The sequence below is a fragment of the Anopheles nili genome, chromosome 2 (assembly GCF_943737925.1).
Source record: "Anopheles nili chromosome 2, idAnoNiliSN_F5_01, whole genome shotgun sequence".
In the NCBI taxonomy this organism is placed as follows: domain Eukaryota; kingdom Metazoa; phylum Arthropoda; class Insecta; order Diptera; family Culicidae; genus Anopheles; species Anopheles nili.
The window spans coordinates 49947296-49968359 of NC_071291.1; the positions used below are offsets into that span (position 1 = coordinate 49947296).

Consider the following 21064-nt stretch of genomic DNA (forward strand, 5'->3'; position numbering starts at 1 on the left):
TGACTATGTAAAGTCATTCTCGCCCCATTCTCTCTTCAATTATTTGTATTATTCAACGAGCACATCGACGCTTTGGCGAAAACTTTAGGGTTGATCAAGCGTTTGTTCACAGTCTTCGCTGAACCTACTTACTTTAAAAAGTCGTATGCTGCGCCAGTCAGATCTAAACGTGGACCCTACTCAATCATATGGATTCTTGCCACTAACTTTGCCATCGATCGGGATGAGAAGTTCCAATGGTCTTTTTCTCGTTGCACTTCTAGTAAAATGGCAATGCTTATTGCTTCACCCACAAATCTTTACGCAGCCAAAGGCCACCGTTTGAACATGAGCAAGTTATATGCATTAGTATTCAAACATGTTGTTCTTCTAGTGCAGCTAATAGCAAATCAACAATAAAATGAAATGAAATCAAATGAAACCCTATCCCAAACCCTTTGCAGTGCTGAATTTCCGAATGGAAAAAATGAAGATTTTTTTATTTATTAAAGATATTTTTTTATGTTTGATTTATTAAATTATTGTGTAAGTTTTCAAATTTACAACAAAACCCATACTTTTGTATGAAAAAAAGAAGAATGGAGAGACACCAGAATCAGAATATAGAACTGTAGAAATATATAAAACAGAAAAAAAGATCACAACTGATGAGCTATGTTTTACATACCAATGCATTTTGCAATGCTAACGGACAGATTTATTTGCAAATATTTCCCTTCACATGACATCGATATTGAAAAGAGCATTTTACGCATTAAGCATTACGCATAAAACTAAAGCTTAAAGAACCCCCAGGGGATCGGTAAAACATAAATAGTCTTGAAAATTAAATGAAAATACGAAAAGTGGTCTGAATTTGACGAATGTTTGTTTACATAGCAATGGAATAATTCGTTGTTTGTAATTGAAAATAAGGAATCAATGATTTTTTCGTGATATATATATATATATATATATATATATATATATATATATATATATATATATATATATATATATATATATATATATATATATATATATATCTTTATATATATATATATATATATATATATATATATATATATATATATATATATATATATATATATATATATATATATATATTTATTATCTTCTTGCTAATTCTGTTATGTCCAATAATAGTCCCAATAAACGTTGCTTGTAGATTCCCAATCGTTTTTACACTACCCTTCCCAAAAGCCACTCCATTTCTAAACGGAAAATTCCTTTGCGTTAGGTATTATTGGCTATGCCTATGCAACAGATTATAATTTAGCACTACAGTTTTATCGATCTCGTTATCAATTTACGAGCAAAGATCCCTTTGATTTGCAGTTAAACTATTTTGTGGCATCGATTTCATGCGTGAGGTGAACCACAGATGATTAATAATTTCTTTCCTTTCCTACTTATTTCATTTCTTCCTAACTACGCATAAGATAAACAGGGCTTAAACCAATTATATAATTACATCTGCCTACATTATCCTGTTTTCAATTACACTACGTAATTTCTTTTCTTCACACAAACACACACACACTCATACGCGCTCGCGCACGAACGCACTCACACCCATACACACAACACACGTAGTTCTGGTTAATTGAATTGACGCTTACGTACACAGTTTACAAAAAATTAGTTGATCCTTCAATCGGTTACAGCAATGATTAAAAGTAAAGCGGGAGCCCGACTACGGAAATCTCATGTCGCCCATATGCCGCAGTTGATTTAGATTAGTCTGAGACGTGGTCCGCTGGGGTGGTTGTCGTGGATAATAGAGATTATGTTGAGATGATGAACGATGCGGATTCTGTTTGTAGATTCCTTCCGGTGGGGAAAACTTTCGAGGACGTCTCTCGTCACTGTGACGTCGACGCTTGTCACTTTCATCGGAATACTTTCTACGGCTTATGTTACTCGTTTGATGCTCATTCGCAGGACTGCCGTTGCTACCGTGGTGAAAATGGTGGAATCCAGTATTGCTAGAGTTGTTTTTGTTTGCTGCAGGAACGTTTTCATTAGAAAGTCGCTTCACATGACTGGTATCGTATACGTAGTAGCGATTAGTGTGCTGATAATCGGTATCATTAATCGTTTCATCGTCAACAAACGTTCGATTGTCTTCGTAACGCGATTTAAAGCGTTCGTCGTCTGATTTCCTGCAATTAGGACGATCGTCCGGACGATCGAGCTCGAATTCCGCTGATCGTTGCTGTTTGGCACTAGATTGGTTTGGTGCGCCATTAAGCATCATGTCATCGTAACCGTATCGGCTGTTTGCAATCTTCAATGGAACTTTGTTGGTGGTTTTAGTCCAAAAAGCTTCTTGTCCGTACAAATCAAGCATGGGCTGAAACTGGCTCTGTCCAGTGAGGTTATGCGTCGAACGTCTCCAGCCTTCCTCGTAGCGTCGTCGTGTATTTTCATCTTCAATTGCTTGGCGCCTCTGAGATTTGCTACTTGAACTTTCGCTTGAATCTTCTCCAGATGTACCAATGCCTAAATCTTTATCCTCTCCGTACGCTTTATACGGTGCACCGAGGAAATTTTTACTTCCAAAAGCCCCTGTCAAGGCCAATTGCGGATGCGATATACAGTAAGGATGTGGATATGTTTTCTCCACCGATGATAACTTGTTATCATCCTCTGAACGATAGCGTGAAGTACATGATCCTGGACCAAACAAGGACAATAACACAGGCAACAGAAACAGGCCGTGCATTGCGCCAAAGAAAATTACCAAAAAGACCATTTTGAAAAATACGAGAAAGATGTAGCTATCCGCTAGCAATAACGCGACTACGCCAAGGATAGTGCTAATGCTGCCCTGCACTATTGGCATGCCCAGGCTGTAGAGAGCTTCTCGCACGCGCTCGTCAGGTGTACGTGCTTTTGAGGACATGTAAGTGTAGCAAATGTGTGCGGTAAAATCTACGGAGAATCCGATGCACATTATAAGATTAATCATGGAAATAGAGTCCAGATTAACGTCCCAAAGAGCCATATACCCAGCAACACCCAACTCAATGGATATAATAGAAAAAGCGACCCACAATGAGCAGAGAAAGTTGGGAATAAATATAAACGAAATTAGCATCATGATCAGTGCACCGACTATCATTGACTGTATCGAGGTAGGCCTTACGAGCTCAAACTGATCAAAGAATACAAAATATGGATGGAAAACAGTAGCGTTCAAAGGGGATTCCTTGCAGATTTGTCTTAAATCCTTCACCATAACCTTTTCGTGATTTGTATCCGTAATATTTACAGCTTGGATCATAAAACGTGATGCTAGTATTTCTGTGCCAGCTTCGTTGAATTTAACATCCAACGAAAAGGGATTTGCTGGGAATAGCCAAATCTGCAAAATATTGAAACAGATTAAATTTTATACTTCGTCATTTTACGATTTACATACCTCTTTCAGTGCATCGATAAACGCTTGCTCGCTATCTAGGGTCAGATTTAGATAGTCGTTGTTCCGATCTACGTATGAAATGAATGACCGTAACCATGATTCGCTATATAACGGTGAAGTGACATAGGAGGTGTTCTCAAGTGATTGCATCAAGTCCTCAATTTGCATCTGCGTATGAGGATCAGAGTAGTTGAGATTGCCAGTGACAATCACCTGTATACGGTATGGAAACTCTCGATAGTACTCGTCTTCCAAATCAAAAAAATTTACTGAGTACGAGTCTGCTTTGGAAAGTTTTCGACGCTCCAGGCCTTCTTTGATCTTGGTTAGACCAAAACAGGCACCTCCCAGATAAGCAGCAAATATAACCAAAATTATAGTTTTGGTCCATCCCTTGTTTAGTAAGCATGCCATTTTTTCGCGAAAGAAAGCCATCAGAACATGTTCACGATTATCAATGGGATTATCAGGATCTTCCCGGTTGATTCCACCCGTGTTGAGTTTTCGAAAGAGCCACGATCGATTTTCTGAAAAAAAATACAATAAATTAGATTATCATTGAACGTAGCAAAGCAGACTATACTACTTTTATTTTGACTATCATACTCTAATTTTAAAAACTTCCTTTTTCCTTCTCATTAAACAAATTTTTTCTCATAACAATGTTATTCTACAAACGCTTAAAGGTCTAAAATTTCACTATTTTCTATTTCGCTCGATGCATGCTTGCCTGCCCAGATTCGGACGAAAAGAAATAAGACAGAAGGGATTGTCTCTGGAGAGTTTCTCTCATTGCACGAAAGACGAATCACCGGTTAATTCGTAGAGCTGATCGTAACTGCTAAAACTTTTTTCAACCATATTTATAACAAATATACAATCTATATGGTAATTTTATATATGATATCTAGTTTAAGTGTTTGTAATATTTCTACGTTATATGAGAGATATGAATGACGCGAAACGAATGGAACATTGATCTGATTTTTTTGGTGCAAAATGTATTATGCAACACTCAAATAGACACTCATAGACACCAGCTAATAGCAGCTAAAAGCTTTTATATTATAGTTTTGAACAACCTTCAATACACCTGTATTTAATTCGAATATTCACACAAAAAACTAAACGTAGGGACAGATCTAAAATTTTTTAATAAATAATAATAAAAAATTACGTAAACGTGTGAAGATAACATTTGATCCATTTTGCTCACCACCAAACTGTCATATGGTCTTTTACACAGAGTGTCAAGACATTTTTGATAATTTCGTTTAGCTGCGGCATTTTAACACGTCTTCTTTTCAATCGGATTTGCTCAAAATGGCCAACGATGTCTAGAAACAATGTAAAGAACAAGGTTGGGGTAGGGTTGGCGACAAGTCAGCACACTGGTGTCTTGAAAAGCGAAACCATCCCATACTCGCGGTTACCTGCCGGATCGTCTACGTCCGGTGCACGTAACGCTGCCCCTACCTAAACGAAGTCTTGTTGGCAAATGACACACTTTCGTTGGTCACTGCAATGTAGCAATGTGAGAGCACCGGTGCCGTTAAAAGCGGTTCCTGGGCCGAATATTTGTATAACAAAAAACTGAGATACTATCGCTCGGGGGCTTTTCACTGAATCTCACTATCATTTTTTGTCTCGATGCTTTTCGAACCGATTGGCTCGCGAGCAGTGCTACATCTCTTTTTATGCCCTCATTCGGTCAGGTGATGGTAGCGACCGTGAATGCTGTTGTTTCTAAAAGATATATTTATCAGACACTTTTCTTTTTACTTCTTTTAAACCACTAAACACCAAAATAATACAGACCAGCCGTTGGAAGATAAAGTGTAAGAGAAGAGTAAAGGCAAACAAATGATTCACGTCGTGTTGGGAAAAGAAAAGAATTTCTGATTTTCATTTTCAGATTCCACATGTTTCAGAGGAATTTATGGTCTGGTCTGGTTGAATTGTATCGTCGTCAATGGAAAACAGAAACGGTATTTTCTATACAGTATATCTATTGTATATTATATAGTGTATTATAGTATATCTCTTGTATATTATTTATAATCCTCAATTTATAATGCATAACATAATAGATAGTTTAGGAAAGTAAGATGAGCCCTTTCGGAGTCGTATTTTAAACAGTTATATTGTCCTTGCAATCAACATTATCAGTATTGGATCATAACCAGCATTTATTGATCATGTTTCCCTGGACACCTTATATGGAGCAATGCGTACTACCAGTACCATTTTATCCGTTTGGATGACAATTTCCGGAATGCTTTACTGAACCATGAAAGAAATTGTAGTCATCTGTAAATAAACAGTATGTAGCGCAAACCATAACGGGAACATGCTCTGATATAATAATGGAGACGAGCTTTGCTTCCGATTGTACATGAATGAATCTTGTAACTTTCTATCCCTGGCCCATCGATTTCATCGTCAATGAAACTTAAGTGCCTGTGCATGATAGATTGTGTCGCACTATTAAGCTTCGGCAGGTTTGGTAAGTGAATAATATCGTGCAAGGAAGACTTGCGATCTCATGTTGAACTCGTTTGGTTGGTGAATGACTATTACCCGGCCGGACATTAAAAAGTGGCAATACTTGTTCACCTACCACTCGTCCGAAACATATAAGGTATATGCTCAGTTCCGGACAGTCGTTTTGGAGTAACGTCCGCTTCCATCATAGTTACACGTAGCGGGAGAGAAATATGCTGCAACATGTGGAAGTCTATGCGAATTGGCCAATCATCTACTCTATATACGCTTCAGTCGGTTGTTGACCGAACCACCGAGCCCTGACCAATATGCCATCGCATCTAAGTCTTCGAAAGGTCACCCAATTACTGTCGTAGAAAGTTGATCATTAATATTTCATGCGTCTCACCTGCGCAAAACTTTCTCGTAGCACTGACGACTCCGATTATCTACTTTATTGACCTCTAACCACATGTTTAGTCTCCTTCTTGCAAAATTCGTGGGCGTGTTTACTGGAACTATCATACGAAAGTCACCTTAATACCTCAAACGTTATAATAGCCAATAAAATAAGCACTAATTCGCCGCTTCTTTTTTACTCTTGACGTTTTTTATATGATGCTTTTGAAGCCTACTCTCGAACGAAGCCATTAATAACCGATACTCGAGACAGATCACAGCTTAACATTTACGTCATATAGAGATACTATTCTCCACTTCTTCCTTCATGGAATTGCGATTGCCAAAGTTATATCACAATTTAGTTTGAAATTAACCTTGTTTTGACAACTTCAGTTACAGTGTAATGACTAGTAATGGTCATGTTCCAAGATGCTTATCTGTATGCTCTAGTATGGTTCAAATCTTAAATAAAATTTGGTTTGTTTTCAACAGCTAATCCGGTTGTTAACACCAAAAAGAAGTGAATAAAGGAATAATAATTTATGAAGTTACTAAAAGTGTAGCAAAACATGCTTTCGTTATGCCATAATAAAACCCAAACCGCACGGCCTCGACCGATGCCAGGGGTGACAGTATATTTGCGAAAGCACAAACCACCCTCCAAGCAATCAGTATAGCGTCTTGTGGAACATTGTCTGAGAGACAAGGTGTGGAAATGACACATGTTTGCCCGTGGCTTCATCGCCAGAGGATCTCAAGGTGGAAGGCTACCATTTATCTGGATAATGTTCATCCGTTCGCGAAACGATCATGTTCTAGTCGTTGAAGCAATCCGCTTTCGTCAAACAACTTACGACGCAGTAGACCAGTAATGTCATAAACCATCAACGAAAGTTTCAACGCATTGGATTTTTTGTGCAATTAAACTCTCTATTGTGCACTAGACTTGCGCACATTGTACAGATGCGCGTGCTTTAATTCTACACATTGCACACCTGTTCTGTGTATGTCCCAACTAACGTTGCAATTCAGCGACATGGTCAATACTAAACGTAAAAACTCTTATATGCTCGTGATGCTAGTTTGAACATGGTGTTGAATCTAATGTATTCAAAATTATGTAATAAACCCCTCTCCCTCCCTGTCCCTTCCCATCAGGAGTTACCGCTTTTAAATTTCTTTTGAATGCATCAATGATCTACTGTTTAACGGCTTGCTGTTTGAAATTGTTTGAAACCCAGTTCGAATTCCAATTTTATCCATTATTTCATTTGTAAAAAAAAAACAACTTTCCAAAATGACCAAATTTTACTGTACGCAGCTACAAATTAAATTTATTGCATTTAGCGTGCATGGCACTGATGACCCGGTAACTAGTTATTCGACGGTAAATGTATGCCTTAGTAGCCACGCATAATCATGCCTTAGTGTGGTAATTGCGTTGGGTAAGATTGGTTCAACGAATTGAATGAAAGATTCGATTAATTTACAACTTCTGTTATACAAGTGTATCGGTTTAACGAGCTGTCATAGCACACCAGTTAAATAACATAAATTTACCATAGCTATGAAGAGCCTCGATAAATAAAGAAAACTTTCAAAGCAAAGCAAAATTCATTATATCCGATACTCAAGCATGATTAGATCACTGTTAACTCAATACGTAAAATATGTAGCGAATAGGAGTATCAACATTTACGCGCATATCTCATCGTCTATTCCCAAACATTGCACTTGACCTACTGGCGAAAAACAAAAAAAAAATCGTCCTAAGTATATTGTTTTTTTTGTCTGGCAATCACGGTTACATCTTCACGTAGTGAATATATATATATATATATATATATATATATATATATATATATATATATATATATATATATATATATATATATATATATATATATATTTACATATATATATATATATATATATATATATATATATATATATATATATATATATATATATTTACACACACACATATATATATATATATATATATATATATATATATATATATATATATATATATATACATATATATATATCTACTCAATTGAAGCTTGTAGAACGTATTAGACTATCAAGTCATTTTCCGTCAATTATTGACGAAATTGTCCAATGGTAACAATAATAAGATCTTATTGAATCAACCTTACGTCACGTCAGTGTTTATTGATTATATTTCGATTTCGTAAGGGTTTTGCATAATCCTGTGAGTTCTGTCAGTGATAGGACGTTGATTTATACTAATTATCAAGTTAATGGTGATTATGAAACTTCGTACTTGGAGCTTGTGAACTAAGGATTGATTTATTATAAGATTACGTTATGCCTGTCCTTGCCACAATATAGCACTTAATTTGGCCAGATACAAAGATACAACGAATCAACAGCAATGTGGATCTCAGTAGAAAGACAAAAAATCATTATCCGTACATCAGTGTATCAGTGCCTTGTCTTGTTTGCTAAGCTACTTTTGTTGGAAGTATGCTAGACTCCCGTCCGTATTGTCGCCGCGACATATCGTAAATAATCTGATTTATTCTCATAAATGATTCGCTTCCGTTTGCTCGAGTTTGTTGCCGATCCACTAGCAAGCGATGTCGCGCTCGTTCGCAAGGCTTGGCGGAATTCGTGCGCGAGATCGAGTTAAGTCGAGTAATTTTCAAACGTACCAGTAAACCTCTCTTAGACGATGGTGGTTTTGGGAAGGGTTTCTTATCGTTTCTCAAAACTTGTTACATTGGACTTTAGCATAGTAAACTTTAATTAACTTAGTGAACTTTACTTCGCTATGCTCTGCTTTCACCAGCTGAAATCTTACTTTCCACAATCTAACTATGTGCCTTCTCAACAATTATATACCAACTATCGTGCTTAATAACTCTGTAAATTTTCCTAGAGGATTGATGCGACATGGTTTTGGGAACATAAATGTAACTAACGTAAAGCATGCTGATTTTCTACACTGACTGCCTGCAAAGCTGATACCCTTCACATATCGCTTCCTCGTCTGCGGCCTTTACATCAAATAACTACATTATAACCGGTATACAACTTATGCCGGGAGCAGCAACATCCAACATTCAGTTTATTTATGCACAGACGTCGATGATAACTTGTAAACTGTAGATTGATATGTATGGGCTATGTAACGAATATAACCAAGAGAGAGCAGTTTACTGACCCCAAATTGGTGCATGCGATACGCGCACGCATATTTCGGTCCGTCAGCTGGCAGTAACGAATTCTCGCAAGCACTGTTCAATCAGTGATCCGTAGCAAACAAGCAACAAACTGTGGCGAGAAATCGGGGGCAGTGGGTGCTTATGCCTTACCACATTTCTGGATTTTGACCCGCAGCTCATGCTTGGATTTAGAGAGGTGAATTGCTTAAAATAGTTTATGTTCCATAAATTAATAAGTGTAAATGATTACGGTCAAATGATAATCATACGCAACTTTAATTTTAAATTTAAATCTTTTCTTATATTTTTCTAACGTACTATTGTCATTCTGACACAGGGTAATATAAGATATTCAACATTATATTTTTTTTATAAAAAGTTTCATTTCTATCTAGATGGCACGCAACACTAACATACAAATGTGTTGTTACTTACAAATACGCAAGATTGACATATTTACAGTAATTATCTTCTTTTTGTATAAAAAGCTTTTTTCGTGAAGGTTTTTCTACAAATTCTAAATTTGGTTACGGTAAATTTTTGTTGTAGAATTCCATTGTCACGTGCAAGGTCTTCCTCATACTGATCGGATTGGCTGACAGAATATGAATCCGTCACAGCATGGTAAGTCTTAATTAAATGCACCTCACACAAGTCTGCTTAATGAACTTCGAACCAAGGACATTTATGTGGCGAGGTTTGGCGCTTGCTACTTGGGAATTTCCTATTGAGCAACATGTAAACTTGAAAGGATTGAATCGTTGGCAATTGTTGGAGAAACTCGCCTTAACACCTTTTTTCCCCTGGAAGGGATGCTTAAGCTGCATTTGTGATTCAACGATGACCTCAAATCAGTACAGCATGGCTCAAGAAATTCAAGCACATTATAGAGCATTCCTTGGACCAGAAAGGATTTTTAAATATCATCTAAATATTTATAATAAAAATATTTAAAATCTAAATAAAATATTTATTCGTATGTTCAATTCAGATAGATTTAAGTACTTTACTATAATACAACATTTTGGTAATGGTTTCCATGTAGTCCGTTGGTGATTTCATCGGATCCATCAATTTTAATCACTTACAACCCACACCATTGTCAGGCGTCTTAACCTTCCATGCTTTCATTTTTTCAATATATGCAATTTAAAAAATTGCATCATGTCAATTGACTACATCCTAGACTTAGCTAGGTGAGCTTGAGACGAAACTCTCAGTCAGCCTCAAGAATTGAAATGTTGAGCTCTCTCACTGTTAAATGAGCATTAGCTTTCGTCAGTTAACATTGTTTTTTTGTTAAACTGTATGCTTTGCCGGTAGTTGAAACTGGTATGAGGGCTTCACAGCTTACAAAAAACATTGAAAATATCAAATTGTTAATATTAAAACATCAAACAGATATATAGTTTACAAAGAGTAATATACTTCAATAGTATAAAAATGTCAGGAAATTATCAAAGAAATTCTGCTTAGGGAGTATGTAGGACTATACTGACAAGCACCTATTCCTTCCTCACTGTTAGCCCGTTCTATCCTAGTACACTAGAAATGGTTGTATGCACGATCACATTTACGGTTTCCTAACGGTTTCCACCAACATTTACGTAGTGTTTAGGTTTACTTCCACGTACCTTTTATAGCAACCGATTCCGGGAGAACCTTGTATCCGAAGATGGCATGTAGATTTTTAAACTCACAGTGCCCAGAAACGGCCATGCAACCGGCGAAGAACGTGATGTGCCACAGATAGGTAAAGCACACAGCGAAGCCGCTGTAAGCACAGAAAATTTGAACTGACGGAAAAGGACTTAGGATGCCAATCCAAAAAGAAATCATGTCGGTCAGTGAGGTGATAGTGATAGAAACAGCCGCCTCAGACATCATATGACCCATGCGTTCCGGGACGGATAGCTTCACGGACGTTCGTCGCCATGCTGCTAACATGACGAAGGTGTCATCGATCCCGATACCTGAAATTGAAAGCCATTCTGATTAATGCACATGTAATAACTTGGAATGAATAAAATATGGTATATGTATGTATGCGTATGTGTGTATATAATATTTTATATTTATAAATTTGGCATTAGTTTAATGTTATATAAAATTGTTATTAACTGCAAAATTTCCTACACTACGCGTCAGATCTAAAATAGAAGATGTATGATACGATGGGTCTAGTAAATCTGTCAGCCAAACAAACTATTCAGCATACTTCGATGAAGCAAAACTAGTTAAACACCTGTTTTAGGCATGAAATTTACAGACTCATTTCAAACGTTTAACATATAGCATCGCAAAGGCGAGACCAGTACCAAGCGGGAGTATTATTTCGCCATTCTTGTGTGCAAAGAAATATTCCGTTCGAGAGCGTAATTATCCACCGTCGGCCAAATTCGCCGATGGACACACGTATCAGGTGAGTGTCAACGATCATGCGAGCACGAGATTAGATTGCATGCAGTAAGTATCTCGCCCCCAAAGGCCAGGACATTTCCGGAGGTTGTCGGCCAGTGCACAAATAATTGCCTTCTCCGGTGTTTAGTTTGCGGTGGTTGTTTGGTCTCATGGTTGTTCAGTTCAAGCTATCGGCGCAGTTACGAAATATGTAAAAATGGTAAGAATAACTAGAACATTGAGCCTTTATCGTTTTATGGCTCAACTGATCTGGCCGAAAGTTTTTTAAAGTATGAAATATGTCAATCTGGTAATGTTTCAAACATCAAAAGCTCAAAACAAACACTTTTTGAAAAATCTTTCTTTGAATTTGTAATAATTTACCAACTTTAGATAAAACTTTTTTGTTTAGTTTCTTGGGTTGTAGTTATGTGTTGGACCGTTATTTTCATCCAAACGCAAACCGGTTGAAGATATAGTCTGTGTTGAAATACAATGCATGCAGCAAAAAATATCAATGCTCGTTAAAATCAGATGTTCATTTAGGACTCAGTTAAAGTTGTTTTAGCACGTGAATTGCTGAACCTTAGTTGAGGTAACTACCGGAACCAAGGCAATTTTTATCGAGCACCATTCCGTGCGGAAACGAATTAGACCATGATGTGCAATGAGGATATTGATATGATATTGAATAGCTTTTGTAGGGCATGATAATAACCTCGAAGTCGTTGTTAAAGGTAGCATTATTTAAACGTTTAAACAATGGCATTATTCTTAGCAATGAAAGGTTTTAGAAGGCTCGGGCAACGTTGTACTAGGATTATATATAAATAAATATATATATATATATATATATATATATATATATATATATATATATATATATATATATATATATATATATATATATGTGTGTGTGTGTGTGTGTATGTATGTGTGTGTGTATACCATAATACAATTCCGGATAAAGCTCTATAGCAAAGAAGATATAGAATTGGACGTGACAGGATGATAAATTTTGTGGAATGGATCAGTAAGATTGAATCAAAACAATGTTCTTGGCCACAGATCAGCTTCAGCAATAGATAAGAAGCATGGTTTGAGTGGCGATCCAGTTGCAACGCAAATTGGATGGTGACATAAATATTACAACAAATGGAAAAATAGATTTGGAGCCACGCACAATGAAAACTTTAAAATTTCAATAAGCAACATAAAACATTTCGATAATGAACAGTCAAGAAGTGAATAAGAACGAGCAGTATTAAGTAGAGTTCATCAATCGAATCGATATGGGTAGCTGAGGGATGAGAAACACTAAGATGCTATCGGAAGAATTTCACAAAGTAGTAGAGATTATTAAATAGTAGAAATTGATGGTTGCTGGAGATAAAAGAAATTTTGTACGTAGCCAGAGAGTCAGTACAACGTACATGGGAAGCTTGGTAGAGATTTGAAGTCGAACGCATTGTGTGTTTGTGCCGCACTCTAAGGATTTCGGGTATCAAGCTCCAATAAAATTTAGTCATAATTGTTGTAAAATTTTAGCTTGAGCTCAAAATAAAACCAACAAACAAAAGATCAATTGCCAATCATAACTTATTTTTCGATTTCCATTTTTTTGTGATGGCTTAAACTTGTTTGTACTGATAAAATCCGTTATTATAATAATATTGAAATACAATAAATAAAAGTTTTGATAAAAAGATTCAATTTCAGCCTTTGAGTACCAAGAGGTGATTTTCTACTTGTCCATTCCAAAACTCTCCACGCGATTCCATAAATTAACCAATGCAATAGTCGTTTACGACGCACCTTCGGTGGCAGTAAATTACCGGCAATTGAGTGCATCGCTATTTTGATTGCTGAATTCTCCAATACTATTCCATAACTGCTTTCTATCTGTGGTTTCAGGCACTCAACCTGTGTCATGTCTTGCTTTTTTCGTTTCTCATAGCTTTGGGGTACTTATCTTTCGGCATCATTGGCAAACAACGTAGAGTTTGGAAATTGTACACATGTTTCTTTTTCAAGCGGTACTTGTTATGTAACTGTGCTGTACCCATGAAATGGGGGTTTTCTTCACATGTCTAATTGACATGCCGATTGCTAGATTTCTTTTCAATTTATTTCACTACATTATGTTTTCTTCGGTTGAATTTTTTTTATTTTTTTATTCAACCTAGCAAAATGTTTTGAGCCAATAAAAATGAAATATAGACAAAAAGGCATACAATTTTGATAAATAGAGCAACAAAGCTTCCGGGGAAAAGTTAACATAAAATGCGATAAGAGTGAAAACGTGAGGAATATGATTTGTTGCGGAAAATCTAATGGTTATGAGATGATCGTTACCTAATAATCAACATTCAATATCAAATATGAAGAGTCCGTTAAAGGTAATTTGAACCAGGAAGGAGTTCCGCCATGCCATTGCTATTTCAAATGAATCGAACAGTTATTTTACATCGTACATCATTTCTGTTCATATATATGTTTGCTATTATTAACTGACAAATACGATACGATACGATATCAGTTCAATTATTACGATATCAGTAATACACCAACCCCATTTACATTCCCCGATGTCTGTTAAATTTCACAAAAATTTAGTAAAGCAAAATTTATTTCAATTGCAAAATTATAAAACCTGTAAAATTTACAATTTTAATATTAAAAAATGAAGCTTTTATGATAGAACAGTGTTCGTGTACTTTAGTATTTCTTAGGATTTGATGATTGCCCATTGAAATGATAATGGTAATATTCTCCACATGACACACACGAATCGTGAAGCATCATTATTTCAACACAAAATCGAACAAAGTCCTCCTTCATGTTGGCGTTGTAAATGCAACTTGAAGTGAATCGTATTCGTCTAATTAGCATTGTTTTGCAATACTTTTTATAAATTACATAAAGAATGATTACAATGTTAAGAATGATTTACTTAAAGCAAGTAATTATGTGATATGGTCGTAGCAGCTTAGGCCATGAATTTGAAAAGAATCTACTATATGATAAAAATCCACAATATGAGATGGAAAATACAATTTTATTGATTGGAATGATTAAGCGATATTAAAAGAAAACTCTAAATTTGAAACATACTGATCTATTTAAATGCAGAACTGTGCAACAAAAGCTGAAAACGCATATTTGCATGATGATAACTCTTCGATAACGGTATTTTTGTACAATAAATAATGAGCTTTACTAGTAAAAGTGTACCCAGTCTCAATGAATAGTTTAATTTTTATGCTTTTTTCTTCGACTCGAAACGATTCGAAATTAGTATAGAAATTCAATATTACAACTATTACAGTACCTCTTGTTACTAGTCCTTAGAAATAAATAATGTATTATTTCACTTTTAATTTGGCAAAAATCAGTTCAATTAGCTTTTATGACAATTATGCTTTCTTAATAAATCGCATATTTTTTGCAGTATAATTTAAACTTTATTTTGATACTATAATATATTAAATTATATACTATAGTAAAATTTATTAAATCAAATTTGCTACAATAGTGTTAAATTAAAAGCTTACCAATCATAAGAAACGGTGCCGCCAAATTGATTCCGATGAACTCGATGCCCAGATACATGGCCAATCCAAAGGCAGCAGAGGTTGCCATTACAGCTGACACGTTACCCATCAACCCTAGCCACGGTTTGGATCGTACCACGTCACCCATCATGCATGTAATGACGCTAGAAAACAAATCAATTTTTTTTCAAGTGATTTGTTAAAATTATGTTGAAACAATTTTTTCTTTGAGTAAAGAATGTTATACGAAAGAATAATTCGGTTTACCTGAATGCTATCATCAAAATAAATGTTGAGCTAAAATATGGAATTACAGTTCTCGTGTTTCGTTCAAGTTCATGATCAAGAGTCCGCGAAGCAAAACGCGCAACTGTGATATATTTAAATACTTCATTATCTTCCGCATACCCAACAGCTTCTAGGAAGGCTTCTTCCCAAGCTGCACCACGAGCATCCTGACGTTTCGAATCAGCCGTTACAAAATATACCAGCTGTAGCGATGGCACTGAAATGATGAGATTATCTTCCGATACCTGTGTTCCCCCAAAGAATACCGGAAATACATGCGCATCCCACGTTACCGGATTGAACATGACTGGAAAGGTAAGATTCAAGTCACCTGCTTCAACCTGTTGGTAAGTGTAATATGTTAATAAAGATTATGTAAAGTGATAAGTGACATTTTTTAATGGTAAAGTTTGAATAAAATAAACTCACTTCATCGATAATTTTATCCAAATTAAGAATATCGTTCGTAAAACATTCATTTTCCCATCGAGCACATGCTTCTCGGTAGGTGAAGGTTTCTCCGTCATAGTGAACAGTAGCATTTTGTATTACTCCATCTAGTAGTCGTAACTCCCGCCAAACTTCACTTCGTAACAAATTTTTATTGTGTTCGTCCTTTGAGATGACAATTACTCGACCAAAACGTCCTATAAAATAAGAATGTATGATCATAAATACAAAATGCCTCGAGGGTAAATGTAGGGTCATTATAAAAAAAGATAACGATGATTTGTCTCTGGCAGTTTGAATATCAAAACACAGTGGTTTTACAAAATTATTTTTAACGCTAATGTACAGTCTGACACATTATTCGTAACATTTTTAACTATGCTTTGAACATATTTCGAACAACTTTAAATTCAATACTAAAACTGAAGCTCATCGACTGGCGTGCTACATATATTGTGTAACATATAAAATGTTGCATATTGTTTCAAAACCATAATACATAAAACGTACATTATACTGTACTATGTAATGTGCTTTACATTAAATGTGCAAACTTACTGCCAATACCTGTTCAATAATGAAGTTCATGGCAAATCAAAATCAACGATGAATGAATGATGTAGAAAGTATTGGAGGCCAATTCTGATTTCATAGCAATTTTAAACCAAAGCTATAGTGTCATAACAAATCACATACAAGTTTTCATTAATTGTAGCAGTTGCAAAAGTTTCAATATGCTTGAATAGCCTGTTTTTCTACTTGGTAATCAGCTATCGGAATCAATAACGGAATCGAGTTGCTTTGAGTATGCATGCACTAGGTAACTCGAATGGTAATTAAACCCACACAACGAACACATTGAAAACATGAAGAAACGCTCGTAAAACACTTGAAGGTCATTGTTTTGAACTTGCATGATTGGTTTTTTATACTTCACTTATACTATCATTTTAGTGTTACGCTTTAGAACAAAATCATAAAATTGCGTACAAATCAAAAGAGCTATAAATGGTATGTGTAAAGTGCAAACGACTCTCTATGCTACCACAATCATCTCTCTGCTATTCATCATTGTTTTCAACAGTGTGAAAACATCTCAGGGCTCAAAAGTCTTTATGAGAAAATTTGCCACGTGATTGACATGTGCACGATGGACCAGTAAATGCGTGTTTTAAAGATGCACGTAACTATTTGCATCTGAGCTCAACATGACTTTAATACTTTTCACTTAATAGATAATTATAGTTAGAACTGATTAGAAATTAAAGTGTTAAAATGGTCAGTCGAAACTTAAACGAAAACAAAAAACAAACAATTCTTAAAGAATCGTTCAATCTATTTGCTTTAAAATTTTTACGTGCACGCTTTGAAATATCAATTAACAGATGTAATTAAGTGTCATAATTACTAAAACTTTACGGTTTTCCTCATTTTAATCTACATCGGGAAAAAATACTAGCACGTGGATCAGAGTCGTACAACATTATCCTATGGCGAATCAATAATTAATTGTTTTTAGTCGATAAACAATGCTAAATTCCGAGGTAAAAGAGATACTAACAGCTTTAATTAGCTCATAAAGCGTTGAAAAACGCCCGTGGGATTTATCGTCTAGATAAAACAGGGTTTCCAATTTTACAATTTACGTCATCGATAGTCACTTACACGACACGTGCAAAATGTTACGATTTTCAATAACAGTCGTAAAACACGGTCGTACAGTCATACACTGGCTCTTTTCTTTGATGGAACTGTGCATCTCAAAAAGGGTTAAGAAATAGGCGCATAGCCAGCCAGGTGACTGTATACTTTTCATTCACTTCTAGTTTGATAAATAAACTCTACTTTTTCACTAATGCTCCAAAAAATTACTCACTACAAACTAATCATTGAATCATCGTAGGTTAAGCCATCAATAAATTCAATAAATGCCAAACAAAAAATCGTATAACTATTCTAGTAACTTTTTACAAAATAAATAAATCTTGAACAGTGTCTAAACACCGTATAATAGAAAACTACTTTAGAAATTTCCAAGAAAACTAAAGACTTGAACAATCAAAGCGACGAACATGATTTTCAACCATATACTTACAAAAATTATTTTCACAATTAAACCGATTTTAGTTTCATGAATGCGAAAATTATGATTTATGTTTTGTTTTACAATTAGAAGTATGTTCATTTAATGTAATTTTTGCATTGTTTATATGAAACTGCTAATAACATAAACATTTGTATATAATCATTCGAGTTTTAAATATGTTCTACAAGTTTATATATGAATGCAAATGTATTATTCAAACCACTATAATACTGTTAACCTACTATCAGTTTACCAATGAGCACAGTGACTAGCAATGAAAGTAGTATCCAAGAATCCAACATTCTATTCATGAAATGTTGGAGTGGTTCGTTGGGCAGCTGTGCACTTGAAACGGGTATGAGCGGTTTAAATCCTGAAACGCTTAGTTGCCTCGTATTGTAAGTGCTCATTATTTGTCCTTACCCGGTCGAGTAATTCTGCCAACGTTGAAACGGTGCGTATAGTTAACCTTGAAATAACTCTCAACGATGGCACGTTCCGATTTGCCCTCACCCCGAATAGGTGAGAATAAATACTCTGGATCAATTTCGTATTTTATTTGCTGAAATCTGAAAGTAGTAAATCAAATGAAATAAGATAATAAATAAAACCATTCGACAAAAATATTAATAAAACAAAAGTGATTGCATATTGCAAACCGTGGTTTGAGCAATAAGTCAGAAATTATTTGTACCAATCGTAAAACCACATTAACGTAAAACAATTTAAACCTTAACGTGGCAAATGTTAATGAAAGAACGTGGATAATAAGGAGCATGCATCATTACGAAACCTTACTCACTATGATGGTATGGTACGAATGATCACATATGATGGTGCACACCCATAAACTTCCTAAATGTGTTACATAAAGCTATAAAAATAGCAATCATCATAATCGCGGTATCTATTTTCAATGCTAGCATTAGTCATCTTTGTACTGTTGTACAAATCTCTGAGTAAGTGTACGCCACCCTCTCCCATTCTCTTCCATTGGGCAACGAAAGATAGTCTCATTACAAAACAAAAACGATATTGTCGAATGAGTAGGTATGGTTAGGACTAGTGATAAGAATGGAGAAACCATAAACTGGATGGATATATCATAAAAAAATAAGAAACTGGTGAAGTGATATTTAAAAATACCTATTGGCGATAGGCAATGAAAGGAAAATATCAGTAGCATAGTAGCATATGTGAAATAATGTTGCTTGAGCGGGACGAATGCATTTGATAAGAGAAGGACGAATGCATTTGAAACAAATTGGTTGTTGTTAGAAAATTGTGTCCTAGCAGAACGGGTTGGACAGCTACAATAGCTCTTGTATAAGCTATACAGCTGGCGAAAAAGATACTCCATCTGCATCTCTCTTCCAGCCGGAATGTTGAAAATAGCAATATATAAGAAATAATTTATGATTTAGTAAGTACTTGTGGTAAGAGTACGATGGGTGATGTAAAATGGGCAAAATTAGCAGAGGCTAAATTAGAGTACTGAGTAATGGTGATATTTAAACAAAAACAACAAACGGCACAAAACGGATAAAACGGGATGGCTGCAGAGAAAAATTTTAAAAGAGTGCGACCGGTAGTATTGCAATACTAACTTTTTTATCCACAATTTGTATGTCAAATAGTAGGGATTGTATTGAACACGGCAATTTCATTGCACAATGGAAATGAAATTGTCTTGAAAAGGAAATGTTATGAAGACTATTGATAGTTAAAGCATCGTCTCGATCAGCAGTGACGAAAGCAGTGAGAAATGTATGATGAATTATATTGGATTTATACGTCACGAATCTCACATACAACCGCCAACAAGCAATTAAAAAAAGCCAGAGCAACTTTTCTGGTTACTGTTTTATAAGAGTGGTGCTGTTCACGCAAAAATATGGTAATAAATTTCTTGCTATGATGTTAATCAAATAATTAAAAAGATTACTGAATGAATAGAAAAGTAATTCGCTAAAACAACATTGCCATGACGAATACGAATATGTAAGCTAGTATTTGTAGAAACCATGGAATTATCGAATAATTTTGGTGATTCTAATAAGCATCTATAAAGAAATCATAAAAAATCTTATTATACAAAACAAAAATGATTATATCAACAACATGTTCTCAATGCGTTCCATGTTTTAATTTTTTAGTTTTTAAAACTCATATGTACATTTGATATAATCCAACAGCGGTAATGAATGCATTCAATTATTTCAATTCGAAGAAGATATTATTCGGTATATCCTAATGAAAAGGTATATTCGCATCCAATCCATACTAACTTTCAGCCGACAAAATTTAAAAAATATATTATTATCGTTACAAAAAAGATAATTGGCAAGTACTCACCCAGTCATACACAAGAGTGCTAGTAGCACCGGTACGATCAGAAAATAGCCAGGATGTCTTCCTATGAAGAGACCCAGCTTAAAAAAAGATTTGTTAAGCGCATTGTCCACACATGAGATTCCGCAAGTCATCTGAAATAGGAGAAAAGTTAAATTAGATGAAAATAATGTTTTATTTATTTTACAGTATTTGATGATGATATATGTTATAGCATTGTATGGATCGTTGCTTTTGGCATATTTTAACCATTGTTTACACTCTCAAAGTAACAACCCACCCTATACATCATTAATCTGTACATATACATGCACAGTAAATATGTAGGCATAGTGAAAATCTTACTTCATTATAACTAGTTTTCGTTGGCCTTTGCTTCTCAACAAGAAAAGCTCAACATGTTACAACTTTCTACTAGTACTACGTT

The 21064-nt window shown here is 35.2% G+C and overlaps 1 protein-coding gene across 1 annotated transcript; it reads right to left on the reverse strand.

The window, feature by feature from the left end:
* Window positions 1-1696: 1696 nt before the first annotated feature.
* Window positions 1697-20771, reverse strand: LOC128731735 (patched domain-containing protein 3). The gene is made up of 8 exons (XM_053824868.1): window positions 20641-20771; window positions 18709-18854; window positions 16179-16396; window positions 15729-16090; window positions 15462-15625; window positions 11142-11480; window positions 3428-3954; window positions 1697-3370 (listed from the first exon to the last, which is right to left on the reverse strand). Exons 1-8 carry the CDS (start codon window positions 20769-20771, stop codon window positions 1697-1699), a joined length of 3561 nt encoding a protein of 1186 aa, XP_053680843.1.
* Between the last annotated feature and the right edge of the window lie 293 nt (window positions 20772-21064).

What these genes read in the sequence shown, in the direction of transcription:
- LOC128731735 (XM_053824868.1), bottom strand. Translation starts at nt 20,771, where the DNA reads ATGACTTGCGGAATCTCATGTGTGGACAATGCGCTTAACAAATCTTTT. An exon ending in GCACTCTTGTGTATGACTGG is followed by an intron (nt 18,855 to 20,640) that starts GTGAGTACTTGC and finishes TACTACTTTCAG; the next exon opens with ATTTCAGCAAATAAAATACG. An exon ending in TTATCGATGCACTGAAAGAG is followed by an intron (nt 3,371 to 3,427) that starts GTATGTAAATCG and finishes AATATTTTGCAG; the next exon opens with ATTTGGCTATTCCCAGCAAA.